Consider the following 26,894-nt stretch of genomic DNA (forward strand, 5'->3'; position numbering starts at 1 on the left):
TATACATCAGGAAATAACTCACTTTATACCTCTATTTAACTTGATCTGATAGATTTATGAGGCAACTTGCTGTCTGCCTGACTACAATAAATGAACATGGATGTACCAGAATTACGAACAAAACAGTAAGGTGCATCTCTCACCTCTGTCCGCTATACCTTGCATTTTTGTACAGGCTAGCACAAAGGCTACAAATCCAGAAGCGGACAGGGTGACATTAAACCTTACTAAATTATTCTCTTCCTCTGAACAAAGCGTGTGAAAACTTTTGTTCCTTTGGGTAAGGAATGGGACTGGCTAACAATACAATTCCTGGACAAGAAAGTTGAGCTATACAATAGATTTGGTAGTTACATGGAAGCGAGCAGCCTTTCTGCAGAAATTCCCTCTGTATAAACATAATTGCTTTTACTGGCTATACAATATACTAGTGGATTTAGTCATATTCATATAAGTTTTATTCTTAAAATACTATATAACAACACTTGAATGACATCAGCTATTGGAACAGAAAATACTAATGCTTTAAAATACACTTGTTTTGAGGTTATCTCACACTAAGGATATGAGAAAAATAATATTGCAAGAAAGTAAAAGAGTACCCTGAAAGTAAGGATTTCCTTGCTCAGTGTACTAGAAATGCATAGGATTTCTTACAATCACAGCACTTTAAAAGGCAAAATTTATTCAGAAGTTTGTCTGCCTTTCCAATTGTGTGTGCAGGGCCTTAAGTCCCAGAAAAGCAGGTGCTATTTCAAAACACAGCTGAGGTCTGCAAAGCTTTCAGGGGGCAAAGCTTAACGTGTCAAGCAGAGGCAGCTTCAAAAGCTCCACTAAGCCAGCATCTGTACAAATAAAACTTATGCTGAGCATACTGCTCACAATCTTTTTGCAAGCATGGCTGAACTATGTTTAGAGCTTAATTCTCAGCATGGCTAGAGGTCAATTTTTCTTGCCCACACACAAGAGCAGTCTTCAACATAGTCTCACTCGTCAGGTACCAATGCTCGTAGGCTTAAGTTTTAAAACTCTAAAATTAAAATATAGCATAAATAATAATATCTGAAAAAAACAGTGTTTGGTGTTTCATATGGTATTAGGCATCCAGACCCATCATGCTACACAAGTATTTTCTTAACTACAGTTCTACAGCACAAATCAGCGCTTTTAGGCACATTTTCAGTTTCAATAGGGGCTCTGCGTCAAGTTTCAGAAAAATGCATCCTCTTCCCACACGCATGCACATCTTTCCCTGGAAATCTGAAATAAGCAGAGCTGATATACAATATTCTACCACAGAAGTGGTACATTCTAGGGAAGATTTGGGATTTCAGGACCAAACCACAGAAATCGAGTGTCTTCAGTAGCAATGCTTCACTAGAGAAGCAGCATGCATACAATGTGATAAGAATTTGAACTAACTGTTAATCATTCCAGTTTTACAACTGCCTGATATCCAGTAAGGTGTGTGTACTGCACTTGACTGAAAAGCAGCAGCTGCCACCAGCAAAAACAGAACACAGAAGGAGGAAACCTAGAAACAACAAGATAAAACAAGCAAGCAACAGGAAAACAAAATTTCAGAGAGTTGCCGATACCCAAAAACAAAAGTAACACCCAATCTTGATAACTCTCTTAGTTTGCGGTGGGGGAGAACTTGTATTACCTGTCGACTTCCTTGCTTGGAGGAGCAGCTGCTAGTACTTCTTGAAGGAGACAACATTTTCTGGGATGCACCAAGGCTTTTTTCTTCATTCATGATTCAAAGACAATTTGTTTCATATGAACTCAATTAGAACACCACTAAAAGGGCATTAAGCAAATGTACTGGAAGACTCCCGAGAGAAATCATCATCCTTTATCCAATGCATGATCTGCATCTCATGGAAATTCCTGAAAGGAGGAAGAAAAAACAAAACCAAAACCAGACCACAGGTTAATCGAACATAGTTTTTTATTGCCATCCTGCAACACGAATCAAGAAATCATGATAAAGCCCCCAGTAATATAAACTGACTGCATTGCTGTACACCATGAGAAATTAATTGAACAAATGCCTTAGAATAATCTTCAAGCATCAAATAGGAACAACTTTGGGCTCTAAATGCATGCTTTAATTAACATTACTTAAGGCAGAACACAATTGAAGTACAATATCAAACATCTTTTTAAAGATTTAAACGCTAGTCAAAAAATTATGAAAGATGCACAGAATATGTTTAATATCTGCATAGAAAGGACTGCAGCATTCTCAAAATCAGGAAAAAGCATCTAAAAATGTCTTGCTAAAAAATAAACCAAAAGAATTGTTAGATATCTCTTTTCCCAGTTCCTTAATAATTTAAGTATATGCGGCTTCAGGAGGAAAGGGAAAAAACCCAAGAGATAGACTGAAGTAAACGTCACGCAAACTCAGCTACCTAGAGCTCTGCACAACTTAATCCTACCCAAAATCAGAAATTCGTAGCTACTGTCACATCTATTTTCTAAGCCAGTGACTGGAAGAATAATTAATAGTTTGTTTAATAACAGTGGTGGTTGCAGCATGTGCAAAAAAAAAAAAAAAAAAAGCTATGCTAGTAACTTCAAATAGCGGATTTCCAGTGTGGGCACGAGTTGCCACAGTAACTGCTTTTTTTTTTCTTTAAAACCAAACAGAGGACGTAAAAGGGTGATGCTTTTCGAGGCTCAGGGGAAGAGGGCGTGGGCTTTTGCAAGTTGTATATCACTTCAGATTTTAGTGTTTTGGGCAAGGAAGTTGCGCATTAGGAAGAGTGGAAGAAACACCACCTAGGAAGGTAAGGAAGTTCCCACAAAGAGGGGGGAAAATCCCATTTCTGACATAAGGAGGCATTACTTCACAGTCTGCTTGTTTGCTTACACTGTCACACTCGTGAAACCACACTGAACCAGCATTTATTTTTTCTTGAAGAGGCTCAAAACACTATTCCAAAAGAAATAGCATTTTAAGACCCCAGTGAAATTCTTTGGGTATATTTTAAGAGTTCAACTTTCCTTTTTTAAAGATGCTATATTTAAGATGAAGACAATAGCGTGCCACAGAAACATCTCTCCCTACTGCTACAGTTTGCAAATTTATGCTAAACAACAGAGATGAGACAGTCCTCGTCTCCCAAAGTTACGTTGAGAAAGACAGCTCTGCTAAACTATTCACTGGTGAGTCAGTGTGGCAGTTATTTCCAGTAACCATCAGAGCCAACAAATACAAAACAAGAACTTGAGAAAACCAGAACAGCACAGTGATGCGATAACAAGAGCTGAGTTGAGCCTTGTGCACAGGTTTCACACTTAAAGTACTATTGAAATTAGGAGCAGTGGATGTTGGAGAGGGTATATTCTCTTCCTATCTGGAAGACAAATTTTCCACATCGCACTTCATTAAGGACTATTACTCTTAAAGGCTTTTATTTTAGCTCACTTTATGCAGGTTTTAAGCTGCTCAACTAAGCACAAAACATGACTTTCTTGATGAGTTTCGAGCTGCATTTAGTAAAACAGTATCTCTGCTTACAAGCAGAGGTCAAATATTCAGGACAGCAATGCAAAAATGTTTAGGTGAACTCACAGTTCAGATAATGCCTTGAAAGCACCCTGCAGCGAGTGTTTTACTAATGCACACTGTTTACTCAGTAGGCAACACTGTTGTCTTCACCACCCAATGTTCAAACTGAGCCATTTATCACTCGGTTTCCATTGTGGATTATCTAGCGTTTTGGCAAAGATCAGCACACTTCATGACAAGAAACAGGCTCTAATTTGCAGCTAAACGCACTGAGAGCTATTGTTGTCAGGACCTTGCGAACATATCCCCAGCGCATACCGGTATGAATTATATGGCCCCCTCTCCCCTTGCCCATTTTGAACACACAGCACAACGGGGGTGATGTCCTGGAAGTTTTAGATAACTGAAAAATATAGCGATCTCATTGATTTCAATACAAAAAGGAGGCATGCAATCAGAAGAGCGTTTCTATCATCTTTTTTTCTTTTTTCAGTGTAGAGTCTAACTGAAACTAAGGTGTGAGCACACTAGCATTTTAGCACAGATCAGAAGTGCACTTCACTTGCAAGTCTCCTGATCATCCCCCTTACTTACCACCTTTTGGTTTGCACTGCAGAACAGTCTTAGAGCATGGAAACCAAATTCTGTTAAGATGAAATGAAACCAGCAGATATGCTCCAGGAACGTACCTAGCGCTTACAGCATTCAGTCTAAGGCACCAGAGTAGAGCTAGCCCCAACACAGGTATAGTGTGGATGTGGGGTCCTCATCACTAACTGGCTCACTGCAGAGGTCCATTTGAACTGCGCTGCCCCACTCGCCAACATAGACACAGCCCAGACTTGGACTCATGCCACCTAACTTTGGGCATCCAGTCGAACACTTGAGGGAATCTATGGCAACGTTATTTGTCCTTTTGGAACTAGAGATGGGCACTTTTCTAGATTTCAAGTGAGCGTACCCACAGTCTGAACTGTCCTCTGACATTGCAGAGTTGAAGATGACGACTCAGCCATCTAATCTGAGGGGCTTAAATGAGGGGCAGGAGACAGGTGGGATAAATCCGACACAGTTCGTCTGCAGTAGCCCTTTGACACAGTCCACCTTTAAAGAAGGGCTTTTGTATTTTTCTTTATTTCTCCAAATTAACTTACTTTGTGAATTGAAGAAAAGGCTTTTGTTACCAGCCCGAAAAAGGCAGGAGTGAAACCTGTCTTCTGTTTAAAGCCTTTTCTCTTACTATTTTATTGGTGTTTCCCAGTAACTTAAATGAGAGTCTTGAGAATTCTGGATTTGAACATGAGAAAGGGTGTGTGAATGCTGCACATACCTACCACCTCTATTAAAACGGCTGCATCCTCCAGCAACCACTCTGTGCTCTCCTTTTTAAAAAACACTCTTCTCAAAGTTCAGGAAGAAAATGTAGTTGTCTTTCAGTAATAACTAAGTTATTCTTTCAGTAAGGTGTGAATACACTGACAATTCATCCCAAATAGACCCTCGTGCTCTGGCTACCAGCAGGAGTCTCCAGGCCTCCCTGGGGTGGATCATATTTTATGTTACCTGTGAAACTTAGGGCCGTGAGGTACAACAGTATTTAAGACTTTAAAGCAAGCATAGAGATCAGTAGCGTACTCAGCTGAAATTGTAGCAGGCTGTTGTGTTTTGAGGTCATCACAACCCCTTCACTTCTGCTTCAGTATTTTTTTGGTCCTGCCCAAGCCACAGGATTTGTTTGCACCTTTTCTCTGAAGCACACAGTACCAGTTACTATGGTTTATTCCAAAAAGACAAGTCAAAGGTGTGAGGCTGAGGCAAAGTCAAAAAAATTTAGAATGAGGATTTTCACAAGTGCTAAGTATGTGCCTAACTCTCAAGGCAACTGCAACAGAAGTAGGCCAAGAGAGTACTCTTAACAAATGACATCTCACCAGATGCATTTTACAGAATTAATAGTAAAAGGGTAACAGATAGTATTTCTAGCTTTTGTATCCTAAACCTATAAACAGCACCTATCCGCTACTTGTCATCTGCTAAGAACTTTATCTTTCTACATCAATTAAAGCAAATGTAAACAGATGACAATATGTTCAACAGGAAGACTTGCTTTATTTAAAAAAAAAAAAAGTATCATCTTGAGTTATCCTCACAACTTTAAGGCAGTTTCTCAACATCAAAATTCATCTCTTGCAACTCTCAAAGCGAACAGCAAAATTTAAGCTTTTCCACAGCTCACAAAAGAAGAAAGGTAGACATTCAGAAAAATCTGGAAAGCTGCAGTAAGTACGGAATCAACATTTAGACAATTATTTTTGTTATGGCTCTGGAAGAAAAATAAAGACTTAACAGCTGTTTCAGAGCTGATTCAGCAGTGAAAGAGCAATGTAGAGAGCATTTCAGCAGGAAGACTAGAAGCATGCATCTAATTGACTACAGTTACAGAATAAAAATCTTGTGGATAAAACAACAGCAACAACAGAATGCCTGATGAAAAACATGTGGGCACAGCAAGTGCACAACTGAGAAATCTAAATCAGAGTTGAAAATAACCTTGACTTTCACTGAGTTAAAAAGAATAATCCATGCTAAAACCTTTGCTCTCTAGTAATTATTAAATAACTAAGTTGCGTTCACTCACATCCACCTAGATCAAAAAACCAAACAGTATTATTTTCCAGCTAACACTTTCATGGCTTTCTCCATTATATTTCAAATTGTTGGCTTCAATCTATCCAATAGCCTCGTCTGGCTCAGCAAGGGAAAGAGTTAATTTATAAACTACAGATATGCCACATACAACTACTGGAGATGTCTTCTCAAGAAAGTTAACTCCAGTTCCAAAGTTACCATAAGATTCATGCTATTGAAGGATATAAAACAAACAGGGTACTATTTCTGGATATCCACTTTACAGGAAAAAAAAAAGGAAATAATTAAAAAAAGTTATTCAAAAGAGTTCTGAAAGAAAAGTTCGTAACAAATTAATAAAATTAACAGTAAGAAGCGTTTCAGAAAGGACATCAATCAAGCAGATGCTGTCTCTAGATACTGTCCAAATCAATCTGTTGAGCACATACATTCCTAATATATATGGCTATAGGTTCATGATATGGCTCTGAAATACTCTTATGATGCAGTTACTTCCATCTAGCCCACTCCTTTAAGGTGGATACTGATGTAACTAAATCGCACTACTTCACTGACTCAGGAGAGTCAAGTTTCAAATAGCAAGCTACGAATCAAGCGAGCTGTCAAAGAAGAATAAGCTTCAACGTCAAGTCTACTCAGCCTCTTCCGAAACAATGCAAGTGTCTGCTGTTTCCACTAACTCTTGGGGTAAATGATGCAGTTCCTTATATTAGTAAGATCTTGTATAAATTTAGAAATAGGTCAATATGCATCCTAAAATATAAGTACATATAAAAATACCACCTTTCCTCACATCCACCATAGACATTGACTCTAATATTGCATGTGACATATGATTAATTTCAAATGTGTAATCTTGACACTCCCCCCTCCCCGCGAGAACTGTGGTAGATTACATTTGTATGTAACATGCTCTGGTGTGTGTAAACACACATAGAGGTATGTATATGCATATACGTATATAGTGATACAAAAAATTGCAAACAGTAATACCTGTATTATTATAGTAAGCAGTCAGCTGTCAAACCACCCTTTTAACCCAACTTTATCAACAGCCTAGACAAGCAACTTGTTACTCTTCAGCGCAAGGCATCCACGTGAGTAGGGTCTCAGAGGCCCCTGTGCCAGCTGCTAGTACAATCGGCACACAGAATTCAAGGGTGAAGCCACAAGCCCTGAGACCACAGGCACCAGTTTGTAACTCACTAACAGAAGGGTCCACAGTCTCCCTACAAAGAGGGCTGGAGGAGAAAGTGAGAGCTACTAAGCGGTGATCAAAACCTATCCTGGGAGCATATACTCTTTCTTCACGCTGCAGGGCTAATGAGGCTGACGGCCCTTATTGTACTCAACTAACAGAGAGGCGGTAGGACTGTTTGCAATGGAAACAGTATATATCTAGAAAAGGACTTACAAGTCACAAGAAAACTAAAGGATGATCAGGTGATGCTCAACAAGAGAGGCTTGTTGTTTTCAGTAAGCAAAGTCATAGGCACATAGTATCATTTCACAGTCTATGCTAAATACTTTGGAAACAGCCACCTGTCACAAATAGTTAATGATAATGTCCCAGAAATGGTACTAGTAGAAACATTACCATCAGGGCTTTGGCATGAGCTTGGTTGCCTTTTGCTCTTATCTGCTACTATTTAAAGCTTTGTTTTGTTCATTAAAACGAAGATGTTCCATTACGCCCCCAGCTTGCTCCTTTTCAAAACAGCACTCGTTATTGCTAAAAATGTTACTGAAATACAATGTCTGTTCTTCTACATTCAATTTTGACAGGCACAGTGTAAGTTGTGGTAGTCAGTGCCTTCTCGTGGCAATATCTGTCTGTCTGCCAGCACACAGTAATTCAAGATCTGAAGGCAGCACTGTCTGTACATCAAGGAAAAGACATCACTTTACTGTCAAATCACTGAAGGCAACCTATAACGCTCTAAACTGCATTAAGCTGCCAACTTTGATATCAGGCACTGTATTTCATTAAATGAATTGACGTCGTTGTGGAGAAACAAAACCAAAAATCAATCATATGTGGTTTTAGGTATTACAGCAAATAGGACTATTTACAGAAGAGTTTCTGTGTCCCAGGTACCTGAAGAGAAACACCACAGGGTATGTATGAACAGCAAACAGCTCTTCTTCTTTCAGCTCTTGCAGAAAGTTAGACTTGCTTACTAGAGAGTGGCAGGGTCCAACAAGCCTGTTCCATCCCCTCTGATGTTGTGTTTTAGCTTTCACACTTCAGTATCACCTACTTTGTCAAGGTTTTGAAAAAGGTACCTCTTATTTTCAAGACAGACTGAAACTTTGTTGCATCTGTATGGTATAAGCCACTCAATATTTTTTAATTTTTTTTTCTTTTACACAAAAAAAGTAAACAAATCACTTCCTTCTCAGGATACTTAATATTTTTCTTTTATAAATAGGCTTATCAACTCAAAACTTAAATCCCATTAACTTTAATGATTGTGGTAACAAGATTCAGTTCTTAGGATACACAGAAATTTGTATAAACACTTTACAATGTGTAATGATCACGGGTTACAAAAATTTCACATTTCTTCTAGACCAACTTAACTATATCTTTAGAGGCTATTTCAATATACCTTTTTCAGTGTCCTTTACGACATTAATATTTATAAACAAATTGCTGCAGTCAGATCTACAGCTGTGATTATGTAAAGATTGACTACACTTTCATATTAAGATAGCCTGAAGAGGTGCATAGTCCGGTATTCTAACCAAACAGCAGATAGCTATAAGCACAGCATCAACCCACTCTAACATCTTCTTTGGCTAGGGGCCACCAACTCACCTTTGTTGTTTCTGAACATGCAATATGTGAACAAACCTTGACACTTTGGAGAAACGTTACAGGAAATAATTAACATGTATGAAGTATACGGAGGATAACTAGTACTACGCTAAATAAGTGCTAAGTATTTTTGTTATTAAGGCAAAAAGGTAAGAGTTTATTAACTCTGATCTTTCAAAGGAAGAAAATCGGCAAATATGAAGAAAACCACATTTCTGCATATGTTCTGAGTGTTCATTTTAATGAAAGTTAAAGATGCTCAAGACAACATATCCAGAACATCTCTAGGATGTCCTCACTACCTGTAATTAAGGCAGATATATTATTCCAAGATGCTCCATGTCTAGAAGTCATCCAACCAGATTTCATTAACAATTGACACAACTCTGGGGGATTAAATCCAATCTTTTTGGTTCAATTGCACTGGACTATGGAATTCTCAACCAAAAACAAAAACACACCATCAAGTGGCCTCATCGCTCTACCAAAGTGCGCACATCATCTGCTAGTACTTGAGTTTCTGACTCAGCAGGCTCTCTAGGGAAAGACAAAAATACAGATATTTTATTCTTGGAGCTATTAGCTTGAGCTTTATATGGGAAACATGGCTCAACACAGCAAATTGCAAATATTCTTGGATAGCCTACAAGGATGGATCTGCAGGTAATTTCAGAAGACATTTGCAGTGCATCTAATTCACTGGATTCTTTTCCTTCAAAAACTGGCTTAAACGTATATATACCATGAAGTTAAAGATCCTTTGCAACTTCAGAACTGAATGTTGCCTAGCCAATGCTTTTTATGACTATGAAGTAGACTGACATCAAAACATACCCACTGTGATCAGGGAAAGTGTTTAGGGCCGCTCAGCCACCTCTAATTGTCCAAAAGAGGAAAAGCCAGCAAAGGGAATGACCACACACTTAAGTCATTTACCTTTCAGCATCTAAAAGAAAATACATAAACAAATAATAAAACAAAACTTGCATATGAAGATGTGGGCTGAAACAGTCTCTCACACCTGAAAGAGTTCATTTTACTTGCAATCACGAATATTTGGCCGGGTGTTTGAATTCCTGAAATACCACTTTTCTTCTTCACTGAAATAGCAGCCACTGAACACAACTAGCAAGGAGTAAACATTAAAGCAACAAGTGTCTAAACATACTTAGCTGCCTAGTTAAGCACAGAAGTAGTAATACACAGAACAGCAGCTTCAAGTTTATGTTTAAGTTCATAAGCTCCTGAAACCTCTATGCTTTTGGTTTAAAAGTTAAGGGATATTATGAGTTTCCCAGACTCCTATTTATGATAAACTTAAGGATTTTCAATACATCATATATGATAAGAGAGTTCACAAGTATGCACACTGATTCCATCTTTTTCTTATGACATCCCCCCCTTCCCTCACCTCTCAGAGGTACTAATGGGCAGGTAACAATTTCACACCAAAAAATAATAATCCAAAGTCAAATGATGTACTTTACACAGATTTCAGTATGAGAAGAAAGCCATCAGGAATCAGGATAAACATTTTTAATGAACCGCAGGACAAGCAAAAGACTCCGCACTTAGTAATCTCCATAAATACAGGATAGACTAAAGGAAGAGTAAGTGGAAGAGATGAACAGGACAGACTTAGGAAAAATCTCAGGTTCATAACAGATCCCAGCATGACCAAGAGTCAAAATGCCATGCAACTGCTGAAAAAACAAATATTAAGAGGGAGATGCTAAACCAGAATAATGCCAACAGAATTTATGATATCACCCTGCATTCACTTACACTGGTAAAGCCTCAGTTAAAATACTATATCCAACTTTGGTTGCCATTTTTCAAGTACCATTTGGCTCTAAAAGAGACCTAACTCAGGGTTAGAGAGGAGTAACAAGACCCTGAAAGACCGACCACAAGATTGGGGTTTTATTAGCATAAAGGAAGACAGAAGCTAAGATGCAGGCTTATCACCAATGTCAGCTGCCCTAATTGCATGCTGCTGCTACAGCTGCACCCTAAGATCCCACCATTTGCCCCTTGTGAGAGCTCAGCTACCTCAGTTCAGTCATCCAGCAAAAAATAATACTTTTTAGGGGGGAGTATGATTACTTCTCAGATTTCTAATGAAGCTAAGTTCAGTTAAGTGCTGAAGTGATTGCCTAAGAAGATGGTAGAACCTCCATCATCTAACCTGATCTTCAGAAATCTTGAAACAACCATCAGCGATACAATCAAGCTTGCCTAAGAGCAAAAGGATTGAGTAAGTAAGTTCTATAACTTCCCTTTCCAACCCATTTTCTACAACTCTAATTTTAAAACTATGTTTGTCTAAGTGAATGCTTAAGTGAGGTAAGTGTCCAAGTTTCTTTTTCTAAAATAGACTCACTTAAACCTCAGTGAAAGTTAAAAGAACAGAAGTGCCTAGTACCTATTTTCAGACGAGATCTAGAGCTTAATTTCCTCAAAAGTATCGACTCCTATTGGAGAGGTTGTCTCCTTTGTCTAGGGCAAAACATGCAATTTAAAGTAGATGTGGCTTTGAAATTTGAATTTTTAGAAGGAAGGCCACACTCATGGCCCCTCACAAGATGGCTAAGAATCCCCTCTGGGGGGAGTGATGTATTAAAAGATGGGTTTTATTAATCCAAAATCTTTTTAAGTTTCTGCATGCTTTTTTTTTTTTTATTTTTAAATAGGAGATGCATCAAATTCGTTGGGCTTGAGTACTTGCCTTAATAGTTAAGTCACTATTTATTTCACAGTGATTTATGCTAAGTACTCCTAGATGACCCACGGAATCAAGTAAGTGTGGAAAAATTAGGTTTAGGACAGAAAGCTAAAGTAGAGAGGTAGTATTTTGAAGCCAAGTACTAGAAGAACGGGACAAGAAGAAATCGAAGGACATTTGAGAAGGCTCAGCCTGGAGCTTCTTGAGGATAGACAGAATGATGCCTGCAATAGACCATTCAGCTGGGAACACAAGTCATGGGAACGTATGCAGGTGACAAGAACAGCGAGAAGCACCTGTACAGGGAGTGAACCATTCTCTTGAAAGACGCATCTGTATCACACTTAGTCCTAAATCCATTCATATTTATGATTGTAATGAACACCCTGACAACAGGGAACAGGAAATAGGTTCCATATATCAGGTTTTTCCACCTGCAACATTATCCTCATGGCAGAGGATAAATATGAACTGAAGGAGATCTAGAAGCAGAGATGCTAGATATAGGAAAATGGTTCATAAGTTAGAATGATTACATGCAGTGCTTTGCCAAAAACGATGAAAAACAGAAAAGCTGACATATTTATCTATATATATGCACACACGCAAAACGATTTAAAAGTTTGTCCAGTGCTGACATTTGAAATACCAGCTTTCAAAGCCAAGAGGTGCACTTGTGAGAAACCGCACAGAAATTGAAAAGAAGGCTGACAAAAGGGCTGTAAGGTAAATTGAGCCAGCCATGACACAAAGGCCAGAACAACAGCTGATGAAGGGAATAGGGCTGTTCCTCATTTCCTAATAACATGAGGCATATGAAATGAAACGATATGAGACATGAAACATGTAGTCCCATCGGGGAAAGAACTGCAATAGCTGGGTTAGCAAGACAAGATGCAGGCTAGAGATTAGGGCCTCTGACTAGGTTAACAGGGTAGCTATTAAACAGGAAAACGACCATTAAAAAAAAAAAAAAAAAGATACTCTCCCCACTTCAAAAGACAGAAAAACAAAACAATCTACCCAGTTCTGAAACACTGAAGGAGGACATGAATCCAGAGCTAGGGGTTACCTTAGAGGTAACTTCATGCAGACTGAACTGGTAAGAGAACTTTTGACCTTTTTTGACCTTGACAAAAGGAAGAAAAGCAAACATGAAGCTGCAGAAGCAGCAGCCATGTTCGTGAAGAACGGAAAATCCGTTTGAGAGCGTGCTTTCACATCAGCTCTTGTCCTACCAGCACATAGCCACAGCAGACCAAAATCTAAAAGCAAGTTAGGAGATTGGCCAAAAAGGAAAGCTTCAATTAAGACTTCATGAATAATTTAACATTATTACCAGCAACCCAGAACAAGGAAGATGCACAGAGTTTTAAGGGACTAAGGTTCTTTATACTTTTCAACTACAGGATGGCACCCCGAAGTAAAATATGGCATCCCTCCAGCAACAAAGCTCATAGTACAAATGCACTGAGAACTTCTATGGCCTTCAGCAGTAGCTCCATGTCTCCATTGACAGGTCACAGCTCAAACTCCAACTCGCTTTGCAAATAGCCAAAGCCATTTAAGATATTCTCGCTCCCAAGCGATTTGTTACTATCCCTTCATGAAGAACAGTTTCTCCAAAAATCACGGAAGTCCTAACTCAGTTAAGCATAGAGCCAGCTGTCACAGTGGATGGTTTCATGTATTCTGCTCTGCTAGCCAAAACGCAGGGATAGTAATCACCAGCTGGTGGATAGCAATGAAAAAGGAGAAGTGGTATTATTTTCAGCTGATCTAGACAGATCTGAAAGAGATACTCTGTCCTAATTTTACATTTAGATTCACCTTAGTGCAAGCTACCGGCTACATTGAACTTAATTAAAAAGAACTGCTACTTGATTAAATAAGCTCCAGTTAACACTCCCATTCTCAGACATTTCAGAGGTTTAAAGACTGGCATTTTTAATTAGGATGCCTCAGCAACATGAAAGATTGAAGAATCTACAAAAAACTTGAACTGTGATCAGTGAGAGAGTGCTACAACGTAACAACTCAGAATTATTACTCCTAATGAGTAAAACTCATTTTTTCACTTCAGTTCCAGTCCCTGCAAGCAGGCTATAGAGACAGCAGAGAACAACGTGAAGAGTTTTATGATCTGTGTGCAGTCTAGTATCTTTCTTGCTTCCTAGCATTCTACTGGTTGGTTATACTTGAACTACAATCAAACCACCTGGATTTTAATTACAGACTATAAAAAGAAGTAGTAAACAGAACTGTTTACAACTGATGTAGATTTCCCTTAAACTTTTTGATATTAAAGAGTGCCACCATTGTTGTTGTTCCACTACTATCTCTCTACTCTCTTCCCATCATTGTTGTGTGTTTGTTTTCAAAACACTTGCATACGGGACAGGTTTTTCTAGACCATCAGGACTTGTAAGAAATATAGGTTAAACCTGTGGTTAATTATGAGTCATGCAGCATCAGGTGTAAATTGGCACACTTAACAAGACATTTCCCATACTTTTTCACATAGTGCACTTGAATTTCTGAAAAGTAGGATACATACACACACAAAAAAAGTAATTTTTAAATAAATAGAGTTTTTAAAATAAAATCGTGTTTAAAATGATAAAATAAATATATGTCAGGAGATGGCAATTGTGCCTCCCTTAGACCTGCATATTTTTTCCTCAACTTTTCTTAATATTTTCTTAATATTCGTCTTTCAATGACTACATTTTCCATGATTTTTATTCGCCAGCAAGTGACACTTTCCAGACAAAAAGTCTGAGAGGAAAAAAAAACCAAACCCTTTCAAACTACATCATGTTTACATGATAAAATAGGGAACACATAAGGAGGAACACCTTTACGAAGCCTACAACATAACATTCTATTTTCAATATAAAATTGTATTTTCAAAGTCTGCTCAAGTTTTAAACTCTGCACACAGCATTTTCATTTTGTCTTGGCCACAAAACTCCATTTGTGCAAAGATTAAGACATTTTCATACTAGTAGTACTATTTTTTTTTCCTAGAAAGAAATACATCTGTGCCACACAGACAATTCAACACAACTCTTAGAACAGAATTTCTGTTCTGTGAAAAGACACACCTGTAGAAAGTGAAAGCTGAAGGAATGTTAAAAAAAAAAAAAAGCTACTATGAACGGTAACCAAAGTTAAGAGAACTCAAAACGCTAGTGTTAAATGCAGCCAATCACTCCTCCTAAGCATTATGCTACACTGTTTCTGGGAGCACATCATAAAGCATGTCAAGAGATGTTCAGATCTTTTACTTTTGTTACTCTAAAATGACAAGGATTTACACGAAACACCGCAATAAAGATAAATCTTGGAATGACTGATGACATTATGACTGGAAGGATTATTTTTTGGAGAAGTAACATATAACAGCACCTGCAGTTTTGTAGTTTCTTATTTTTTAGTGCAGAAGGCAAGATTAAGTCAGCTGTCTGTCCTAGCTACAAACAAGGTGGTGGGGGGGAGCCTGGAGTCCCACAGGTCTGACTTCAGACTCTCATACTCAGACATGCTAATTTGCCTGACTGCTCTTCAGTATCGGGGGGAAAAAAAGCAAGGCAGTCTGAACAGATTTGCACCACTTCACTTGCAGTCTAAAGACTGCTGCAAAAATTCATTTTGGAAAGGCTCAAAGGCTTTTCCTGGGATAGAAGAAAGAAATTTCATCCATGAGGAATTTACTACGTGAAAAGCCCCCTATGAGAAGCATTTTGGGGTTAGAAACAAAGATGTTGAAAAAGGTACGACATTATCTGATTGCCTAACAAGAGTCTGAAAGCCTGCATATGTGGACAGAGAACTAAAGGAATATGCAGTTTCTATTTTGACTGAAGGACCGTTCCCTTACGTCCCTGGTTACGATGATCTTCCAGATTAGAAACCTTGCACTAATCTGGAGAAGCATAACATGGTTGTTGTTGAAACTACTCCTACATTGTTTGAGGGATAAGATGATTGAAAGGATGCTTGCTGGTGTGATTTTACAATATCAATTAGAGAACTAACAGGGAAGGAGGTAATTGCTTCAAGTCAGTGACCAAACTAGAGAACAGAACAGACACAGTGACAAAACAGGCATGATCTCCTGTAACACTCCAATGTTATGTCACCCAGAGAGTTTAGAAATAGATCACTTATCACACTGAACAGGTATCACCACTTTCAAAAAGCGACCAAAGTCAAGTCATACAGACTACAGCACAAGACATTTCTTGAGCATCTGATGCAGTAGCGTACGCCATCATTTTAGCAAGAGGAATCGAAACACTGCAGAATAGCAGGCCTGTTCATTTGGAAAGTCCACCCATCAAAATTCAAATAATTTATTTTTCCACCAAGTAAAGAAAGGTCATTCAACAACCAAGATGAAAAAGATTCTGATCTTGCTGCTTGCATTTCTATCCTTTTGGCACTGTTATGTTTTTGAACAAAAATTTTGAAAATGAAACAGGTGGGAGTCACATCTGAGCAGCATCCAATGAAAACTGGCCTTATCACCCTTTCCAAAACATCCACCCTGAAATACAGGGTGGATGCCCCAAAGCTGCATTACCTTTCACACTCCACATTTTGCTTGTGCCATAAATAACAGTATCCCCAGACACACAAATTCTTGTCCATTGCCAACCTATTCATAAGTTCAGTACTGTTTCCAAATACTGGATGTAAAGGTTACCCTCTATGGTGTCCAGCAACTGATTTTGAAAAGCCTGTCATCTGCTCTTGCAGCCTGTTTGTCCAATTCCAGTATACAGCGCGTCAGGGTAATTACAGCTTCCTATAAACGCTGCAGTGCATTGCTTTTGATTCCTTGTGCAGACAGACCCAACTTCTTAATTTTGCCTGGGGAATCAACAATAGAGTTCACTTGAATAGAGCTTGAACAGAGTTCACATCAGCTATTGCTAGTTTGTACATTCACAGCTCCATCTCCTCTCTCCAGCTTTCCTCCTTGCCTAACAAGCCCAGCGTCCGGAATACTCTTCTAGAGCTAGGTCAAGATATAGAAGAGCGTGAGGTAGTTAAAACCAGCAGCTTTACCATCTCACAGAGCAAGTTTAAGAGGCTAATCTCGTCCATGAGTGCAGAAACTGTCACCTGGACGTTAGGCGTTAAGCACAGGGAAGTAATGCAACAAACACATTTCTTTCCATGTGAATGCAATGATTCTCAGCTAATGTATCTAAATTAAGTCACATTTTAGTTATGTCTGCACAGAGCAGAACAATAATTAACATTATGTACATAATCAGCCACTGGCTTGTTATATTCAGAACCAATTCTAGGGATGCTGCAGGCCTGATTTTTCCTCAGCTGAGCAAGTACTGAGATGTTACTTCAGCAACATCCACTCAGAATAATTGGCCATCATGTCCACATGCACAGGAGCAAGATATTTCACAGGTAGCAAATTAGCAAACCATCAGAAAGCAAACAGCTCAAATTAGGTTGCCATCATTTGTGCAAAACCACTAAACAACTAGCCTTCCATTCGACCTTCTGTGCAACATACCGAATCACGACTTGTTCACCGCTATTAATAGAAAAAAAATCAGCAGAGATGATTTTCATGATCTTTCAAAATACTCTGCAATATAGGCAGATGCAGCAATATTAGTATTTCTTTTGTGACAGAAATAAAATATTCTTTATAATGGAAAGCACTTCCTCCTTATCCTGCATTTTATAACACTTACTCTGTTTCACAGCAGCTAAGTACTAAGCAAAGACCTTGCTGAGGACACTTTGTTAGATCTCAAACAAAGCTATCTGTTCTCAGCTTAGCAACCGGAATTTTACTGACTATTAACTGTGGCCGTTGCAGCCTGATGCTCTCAGACCTAAGGACAATTAAAGGTCACTGTCCACTAGATTATACTGGCCACCCAAAAGAGAATATTTGGATGTTGAGGCAGAAGCCAACTAGCTCTGAGTCACTGCGGAGTCTGAGGAGATCTGGATATTTCACTGAACTAACTGCATCACTTGTGCTTTCATAGCTGGCCCCCATACTTGCAGATCTGTCAGTATGCCACCTATGCCTGGGAGGCTCAGGTCAAATGCATCCTTAGTCTTTATCAGAATATATATTTAACAGCTATATTCCATTCACTAGGCTAAGAATTTTGTTGCAATAGCATCTTCTGAGGCAAAACTGCAATTTATGACGGTTATAAAGCTGTTTAATTGCCAGTACCTAAACAAAGTACATGCATATCTATATACATGTTTACTATGAATAAATAGACAGCACTGTACACTTATGTAAGTGCTATTAATCCTTTTAAAATTAAGTCTTATTAATGAGCAGATTTAGTTTTCCAATAGGATAGCCTTTGTATTTTAAAGGCATACATCACGCCCAGCATACCAAAAGCACAATTCTGGGCTGTAATTTATAAATAGTGATGCATGTTCACATAATTAAAAAAAACTGAGTTGATCTTCTCACAAATGAGGTCTAATTGCACAACTGGAGCAGAAGTTTCATTCTCCACACAGCCAGGTGTCTAGGTGAAGTGCTGTGCTCCTTGCAACTCACTATCGAAAGGGCCTCTAGCTTACAGCCAACAGCTCACAAAGGTCCCACTTCACAGCATCCATCAAAATTCCTCAGATGTTGTGCTGCTAGTCATGAATTGAGTTTGAAGATGCTAACAAATCCTAAAATATTCAAATCTGTCTAAACAGAAGCACACCAAGTAATATGTGTTTCAACGAACATAACTTCTCTGTGGCATTTATGTACTTCTCCATTAGGACTTCAAAAAAAAAAAAAAAGAAAAACTAGAATAGTCATTTACTTTGAGCTGCATTTCAGCCTTATTAGGGGGTTTCAAAAGTTTAAGCTTGCTTTTTAGAAGAATATTAAAAGGGCAAGACATTGATAGGAAAAGTGAAAAAGTTTTAGAAATAAGATTTTGGCCTGGCTATATCTTACAAAAACCTGAAATCTGTTCATGATTTAAAAGTGCTCTGCTACTTGTGCTTTAAAAGATGCTGTCAGTTTTATCTATAACGCAAAGAAGAATATCCAGTTTTAAGTGCACAAATATACAGTTGTAAGAAATTTACCACTTTTACGTTTGTCTGTCTTTCATCCCCGGTATTCCTCTAAGCCTCCAGTTTGTCCTTTGCACCTTTCTCCCATACAGTTCACCATACCTCCCACCACCACGCACAGATGACTACCATTGATGCGTACTGCTACTTTCCTACCAACACATCCACTTTCACTAAAACGTGACTAATTTTAGTGATACTATTTTGGCTCACTGAAAGAGACTCTGTATTTAGGAATGTTATGTGATTCTTCTGACAAACACTTCTGTCACGTTGTCCAAAAATCTTTTGGCTGAAATACAATTCCAGAGAGAAACCATATTTTAGAGTACAGTCAGAACCACTGAGAATTTACAGGCGTTTCTCTGGGGGCAGGAAGAGAATGACTTCAAATGAAAAAATTGAGTTTCTTATAGGAAAGACCTTCAACAAGACATCTCAACTTCATGATCAAGCATGATTTAATGAGATAGTGTGAAGCTACTTCATTGACTGGTTTGTCTTTTCTTTCCAGTGCCAGCTTTCCCTTTAAACAAGAGCTGCTGTCCAGCTCCTTACAGTCAGTGCTTTCTTTACATGGGATTTTTAATTAAATGAGCATTATTTTTTCAAGCTGCCCTGACATATTAGGACAAGGGAATAGTTACCAATATAATATACTACTGCACTTCAAAATCAATTTATTTACCACAAATATATCCAAAGTCAGTCCCTATAAGAGAATTTGTTTAGCTTCACGGGTGCCATCCAGCAAGGTAGGCACTCACTAGTAGGCACTTACTAGAATAGGAAGTGCAATTTTTAAAAGTCTGGAAAAGAATTTTGAAAGCTAGACTTTCTCCACGCCAGATCATAAGTCGCCCTTCATCTGATGAAGATCAGAAAGCTGCCGACAAAAGGGCAGATGTTTTATAACTACGCAGGGTAAGGACTGATGCAATTTCCTCCGTAGCATCTGCTGTTAGCCAATGCCAGAGACCGTTATAAAAAAGAAATTATGGAGCGCACCCATTGTGCTGGTGAAAAGAATGCAGGAGCTGCCATTCTTTCACTAAAGAATTTGCACATACAGGGCAGACAGAAGCCTCAGGAGACTACTACTGCCATGTAAGGGCAGGAGGAGGAAAGGGTGTTACTGAATCACGTCCTTAACAGCTGTTACTTAGCTAACACCAACCCTTACTAGTGTTTTCTTTAATACTTCCTTGAGAATTGTATGGCACTGGAAAAACCCACAAACTACACATTAAAGTTTTACAGGTGACACAAACTTCAGTGTCACCAAATAGAACAAGCATTCTTCTTCAAAATTCAGTGTCTTAGATAACGCATGAATGATGGCATGAGGGAAGAATACTTTTAGATTTAAGCAACATTTCAAAAGATTTGGAATTTCCAATTGTGGGAAGACTTTGAAAACAGGCACGTGAAGTCACTCTCCAACTACACCCCAAGCAGAATTTGAACTAGTACAGAAAGAATCCTTGTATCCAAATTGATACATCCAAAGTGTTTCTTGGGGAAGTATCCAACATAGCCTACTTCCATAACAGAGCCCCTGCTGCAGAAAGCTAAGGAGATAAGAGTGGGGATTTCAGCATTTCAGTTAAATCATCAGACAGACAACCAGGGTCTTCCTATGCTGCTGCTACGCTCCCTTCTCTTACTTTCTTCAATGCATCCCCCAATGACAATGGGTGAAATAAAAATGAAAAAGTGTGTCAAAGAATTTTAAAAGAAATTCAGAGAGTTCAGTCATTTCACACATGTACACTTTTATAGTTGGTTACAAGACAAAGACATAACGTGCACAACAATAAGTTTTTCAGGCTTACTGGTCCGCTACAGAAGAAATTCACCCCTTGATCTACATTTCCATTTCTTTATGTTTACTTAAAAAGAATGAGTGAACCACTGCATTCATTTCAAACTATAGCAGTACCAGATTAGAAATCTTGGGATTAATAAACTTTGATTTAAGCATCTTTGGTTGTTGCTCCTATTACAATGTATTACTAGAAACATGTAACTGTCTCATTGTTATTTATACCACGACAGTTAGCACTGTTGCTATTTTATATCTGTAGTCTCTCCTGTTAAGATAACAGAAATGAAGGACCTTATGTTCTGCTTCTCAAAAAAAAAAAAAGTGGATTCTGTCACCCCACATAATATTAAAAATACTTAAATTCAGATCATTATGGACAGCCTGAAATGTTAACAAAAATAATTTGTGATACATACAGATGCTATTCAAAATGTTTAACCTTAAAATTTTATTTCTGAAATTATGATTAAACTGCTTGACTATAGCCTAAAAATGATTTCAAACAAAAAAGCGAACTGGAGGAGCATATGCATAAGAGCAAGGTTTTAAAAGTATTCTCACCACAGGATTATGAAGAGCTGCTGATTTATCACTTGGAATCAGTGTGATCTGGAAAGCTAACCTTAACTTCTCTGTAACAGCATCTTCTCCAAGTACTTTCTGTTGCCTACCCTTAATTGCTGTATATTGCTCATTCAAAATGGGGAAGGCAAATGGGAACTGAAAATTTGCTATTTCTTTACCTAATAGGCGAACAAAATAACACCAACAAATTGTGCAAGGGGACAAGAATTCTTGTCAACTTCTACACTTCCAGGCAACTTCTACACTTCTGAAGGACAACCAGAAACAAATCAACACAATACATTTCTTGTTCAATAAGTCTATGCATGTTACACATTCCTTAACTTAATAAAAATATGTCCGTTTCTGTATTTTAACCAATTTCCATGCAAATGTAGCTTATCATGGATCACACGTAGAACATTTTATTACTCCCAGAATGTTGACTAAAATAAAGCTAGAAAGGTCCAAACCTGAATTAGCCTGCTACACTACATGGATCATTCCTTAAATCAGCAAATGTGCACAGCTGTTTGTGAAAGTAGGGTTTTTTTTTTTTTTTTTAAAAACTAAGCTAAAATCTAGTACAAAGTATCTACTTACAAATTATCGTTTTAACGAGGCTCAATCTTTTGTTATCTTCATAAAAGAAAGCAAAAATAAAGATTAAAACCAACTAAAGAAAAGTTTTTCTTCTGGATTAACGGCCACTTCCGCAGTTTTGCAGTATCACCTTAATTTACACAAGCATAGAGATAGCTAGCGTGTTTCCTCTACGTGGATAGAGAGCAACAATATTGTTACGACTCCTCTCTTTGTATTTTTGCATCTTCATTTCCTCAAAACATGCTAAATTCAGTCAAAAGTTTACTAGCTGTGACAATTATCTACAGGCACAAAAAAATCTGCAAATTTACACTACCCTTATGACAAATGGAAATTCACTGAACGTTTCAGTCCTTAACGTCCTCCAACCAGTGGCTAATCCACAGCTTTAAGAGTCCCAAAGTCTGAGCCAAATGAAGCATGGTTTTTCCATTTTTCCCAAATCAAATGTTTTTTTCTCAAAAGCAGTCGGCCAACAGAAGCTGGAAGACGTTACAGGTAAAACTATAAACCAATCTGTCTTTGGGAACCTCTGTCTCTCAAACACCATTTAGATCATTTTGTCCAGTGTGAACAATAGCAAAATCAGCAGGTAGGAAATGGAAGGTCACTTACTGTTGAAAACGTCTTTAATAAACAATTTCAACTTTTAGAGGCAAAGATTTGTTGCCCCACAAAACTGAGTTAAAACTGCGTATAAACGGATGCTGCACTTTTTCCAAGTCCTCCTTATCCTTAATACTAATACAAGATCGACATTCTCACAAATTTATTTTTTTCACTGTAAAGACTGCCAGCATTGTTTTATCTCCTGATTATTACTGCAGCTGCCAGCATCTACTTCTTCATTAATGTAAGAGCCCATAAAAATTAAAATCTATTTCAGTCTGTAGCACTTGTGACAGCCTGTAAGCATTTCAAAACAATTCTAAACTTGCAGCACAACAGAAAGCAATGTGTTTAGTATCACCCTTTTCATTAGCGTAAGGATTTCTGTTTCCTTGATTTTTTTCTGAAAATCTGAGATTCCTACTATTAATAGTAAACCACTACTTGCAGCACATTCAAATGCACTCGTGAACAGTTGTCAACTTGTTCAGAGACTCATTAAATACTGAGAGTAGAAAATTCCAAGGGATAAACATATGCCTAGACATAACACAGGTGGGAGGAAGGGGGGGAAAAAAAGAAAGTTTTTTAGTTCTTTTTCCAAGGAAGACATCATATGAAATCTACTCTCAGATCAAGCCCCTCTTCTGTATTAATCTGCCATCCTTCAAAAATACAGCAGAACTACTACTGCAAACTTGGAGGTGCAAGGACATACAGGGAGGGAAGAAAAAAAAGAGTCCGCAGGTGAGCTCTTACAAGCCTCACTAATGTAGTTGGAAAAAAGAGACAACCTTTTGGGTTCGTAAGTCCTGTTTCAGATCTGAAATAGAAGCCACACATTTCAACAGTAAGCGCAAAATGATATGTAAATAAACCCTGAGTATTGCTATGTACTTTTTAATACATACACCCACCTCTGCATATGTCCATGTATGCACCTCTTGCCAGCCCCAAACAGTTGCTCTCTGCTCTCCATTTAACTCAGGAGAGGACGCTTCACACCAGGTCATTCCCCCTCCAAAGATATTCACATACTATAACCTCCAAGCAAGCTGGCGCTCCTTTAACTCGCCTCCTTGTCTCTCCTTGCCCCACACAACACCAGCTTTAGCTGCAGGGAATTTTCCTGGGGCTTCACCCTGCAAGGCAGGGAGTGGGCACCCTGCACAGCACATGCCCCACACACCCCTGCAGAGGGCAGGGCCCCTTGCTTGGGAACCACAAGGGGTATCACCAAAACGGAAATTTTCTTCTGTGTACCAGAAGTACGCAGTCAGGTCACTTATGGCAAACACAGAGACACAGAAGTTACGTGCACTAAAGAGTATCAGTGAAAGTTACACTAAAACAGGCAGTTGCCTTAAGAAGTCTCTCAGAACTAATTATTTCTAAGTTATTTCATACAGTATTGCTCTGACGCACTCTGTTGTGTCTGCCAGTCACCAGCCAGCATCTTTTACTCCCTACCAGCTAAGATCTAGTCTATTTTTCTGCCAGAACCTTAATGTTCTTCTAACATAACTTTGGCCGACAGGAGAACGCATTTTTCTTCTCAACAGGTCTTGCTATGGTTTTGCAACCAAAAAAGCATAGGTCTCCACAGTAGACTTAAATTTGATTTTATGCTTGCACAATCAACACATTTAATAAGCTCATTAAACAAATAGTGCAAACATACTTCCACAGATGCGTTTCTATTTATTAATCACTACTGATAATTATCTGTGGTCAGGTTTGATCTTTTCATCTCTCATATATGCTTTGATAAAACATGCAATTTAAAAAAAATCTACAACAGATTATATGCTTGGACTAACGTGACATTAAAACAAGTTTAAAGCATCTTACTACAGAAGCACACCGACTGTGAACTTTACATAAATGGCTAAAAAAAAAAAAAGTGCTGTTAGCATTTTACTCAGTCTTTAACATAATCTATTTTTCCTTGAAAAGTACCCACTTTAATAACCACAGTATTTTTCTGATTAACATGGAAAGTTTCTCCAAACCTAAAGGAGCGACACAATTTTCATTTCTTCTTCAAATACTTACAAGAACTCCATGAACTTTCCTTCTGAATTAAAATGAGGATATGACCTTTTCTCAAAGAAAAAGAGAGCATGAGGTATTTAAACTAGAAGACAAGGAAAGAACAAAGGAGTCACTAGAGGCCAAAAACATACTTTATCTACTGTTACACATGTGACAGGATCAAAGATTCAACCCCACATCCTCACTATATAGTGCTTGCGTCATTACCACACCACCAAAGGGATCCACCGAAAACTGCAACCTTCTCTTTCCCTCTCATGCAGTTACTTTCAACTTTGCTGTTGCACAGCTGAAAAGCCAGGGGCCCTGAATCTATACAACAATTACTCTTTATAAATAAATTTCTAAGGACACCCTTGAAAGGTGACAAATCTTCTCTGAGGTGTCTGATATATTATTTTTACTCTTCACCCGGTAGAGATATAAACAACTTCTTAAGAGTTTATGTAGGTGAAGACAGGACACTACTGACACACCAAATTCTAAAAATTACATTATTCAGGGATCACACCAAATCAGCAGTCCAGTTGTTTCAAACAGTCCCTCTGTCTAATCAGCTACTGTCTTCATTTAAAAAAAAAAAAAGCAATTTTTTCTTAATAACCTATCACTAAAGCTAAAAATAAGCGATTATGCACTTGCGAGATAGTTATCCTGCTCCTTCACCCCTCCCTTGCTTAGATGTCATCTGTGCTGCTCAGCTATAGCTCACTGTAGTTTTAAACAACAACATAAAGTTAGATTTGTTTCAACAGCAACTGGCAAGACAGTAAACTTACAAACCTGCTTTTTCTCCACTTCTCTTCTTTTTTTTTTTTTTTTTGCACAAACATCTACGTATGCTACTACCTATTGAACAAGTTAGCCTAAATATCCAAAAAACAAATAGAATGAAAACATACACACTTCAGAAATAAATAATATAAACTCATAGACGTGAACCTATGCACAAAGATGAGCTAAGATTGTGCACACATTGGTAATTTTTACGCTCACAGGTACACTAAGATTTGACCTCAAAAGCATTTTCCTCCAAAGAAGCAAGTACCAAAGGTTTAAACTTGTTTGTGAGTGCAACTCGGACAAAAGCATGTTGTGGGATCTTTAACACTGCATGATGTATTTCAGTACAGAATTCATAGTTCAGTACAAAGAGTTTCTCATACAAGATGCTTTCAGTAAACCCACAGTAAAGGCAGCATTTCTGTCAATATTCAGCTTACAGAATAAATCTTGTGAAAGTATTTAATTAATTTTCAAATTAATGTACATAATGTTTGTACTAAGAGGCTGAGCTTGGAATTTACAGTTGGCAAAACTAAGATTAAAATATCAGAGGAGGAACAGACAGGAGTTGCATATGGTTTCTCAAACAATGTTTATAAAGGCTAAGGAATGACCATTACTTCTGTCGCTATATTTTCCTCCACGTTCAAGTGAGCAGTGAAGAGTTCTTCTAAAGGCTCTTTAGTAGCTCACAGAAATGGCTTCTATACCTGCCATAGATTCAGTTTTCAACTTTTTAAAGTGAATTAAAAATGACTTCGCTATAAGGTGAACTCCCTTTGTTAACCAAGTACTATTTCTTTCCTTATGCAAAGGATGAAGAACTATTCAGTGAAATTACACTATGCATTAATATGAGATTTAATATTTCTTAAAGTAAGGGCATTACAAAGCGTTGATGGATTCCAAGAGTGTGTGCCAACAGGATGATACTACATCAGCTATGAAAACTAAAATATTATTGTTAAGTTAAATAATGGCTTTCACAGAGCTGTTGCAGAAGGCTGCAAAGGGAGCAATGAAGAATTTCCTTTTTACAGTTGCTCAAACTCTGTTAGTTTTGTATCCCTGGAATTCTACCACTCTTCCTCTTGGTGACTATCAATACTGTCTTTCAATGGAGAATAATATTCTAATCCTTCACTTTCGGGTAAGAATACGGAAAGCAAGGGTTTGCCCTGGCTTTGTCACAGGTTTCCTGTGTGACTTTATAAAAAGACATTAACATACCTGTTCCTCAGGAGCCCTTTCTGTAAATAAAACAGCTACATGCTGCACAGTGGGGTGGGGCTGAGCTATATTCATTTCTGCCAAGTACATTGAAATTTTTTCTGCAAATCATTAGACAATCATGAAACATTACTTTGCTATTTAAATATAAAACATGCCAACATAATAATCTACTTAATAATAGTATTTGTTAACAAACTGTTCTGCCTGCATAGATAAAGTGATCCTATAGCAACGGGGCACCTCCCAGAGAAAGCCCATTGTAGCAGTGCTTACCAATACAAACAAACCAAGCACCAGCCAGATTTCTTTCTGCTCCCTGCCCTCCTCCTCTAACTCTTTTTCAGCTTTTAATTTGTAGAAGCTGAGAACGTGCACAGATGCTAGTGTCCTTTAGAGC

General features: G+C 38.1%; 1 protein-coding gene across 15 annotated transcripts in view; it reads right to left on the bottom strand.

Moving 5' to 3' along the window:
- OSBPL3 (oxysterol binding protein like 3) overlaps positions 1–26,894 on the bottom strand; it is a 95,301-nt gene that overhangs the window by 47,303 nt on the left and 21,104 nt on the right. For 14 of the 15 annotated variants that reach the window (XM_068935163.1, XM_068935173.1, XM_068935168.1 and 11 more), the window contains one exon: positions 1,667–1,893. In XM_068935163.1, the coding sequence (XP_068791264.1) occupies positions 1,667–1,759 (93 nt within the window). In that variant the 5' untranslated portion in view covers positions 1,760–1,893. Of the gene's footprint in view, positions 1–1,666; positions 1,894–24,478; positions 24,577–26,894 lie in introns of those variants that run through there. The other variant, XM_068935167.1, reaches the window with a different exon arrangement.

The sequence above is a fragment of the Struthio camelus genome, chromosome 2 (genome assembly GCF_040807025.1).
Source record: "Struthio camelus isolate bStrCam1 chromosome 2, bStrCam1.hap1, whole genome shotgun sequence".
Lineage (NCBI taxonomy): Eukaryota > Metazoa > Chordata > Aves > Struthioniformes > Struthionidae > Struthio > Struthio camelus.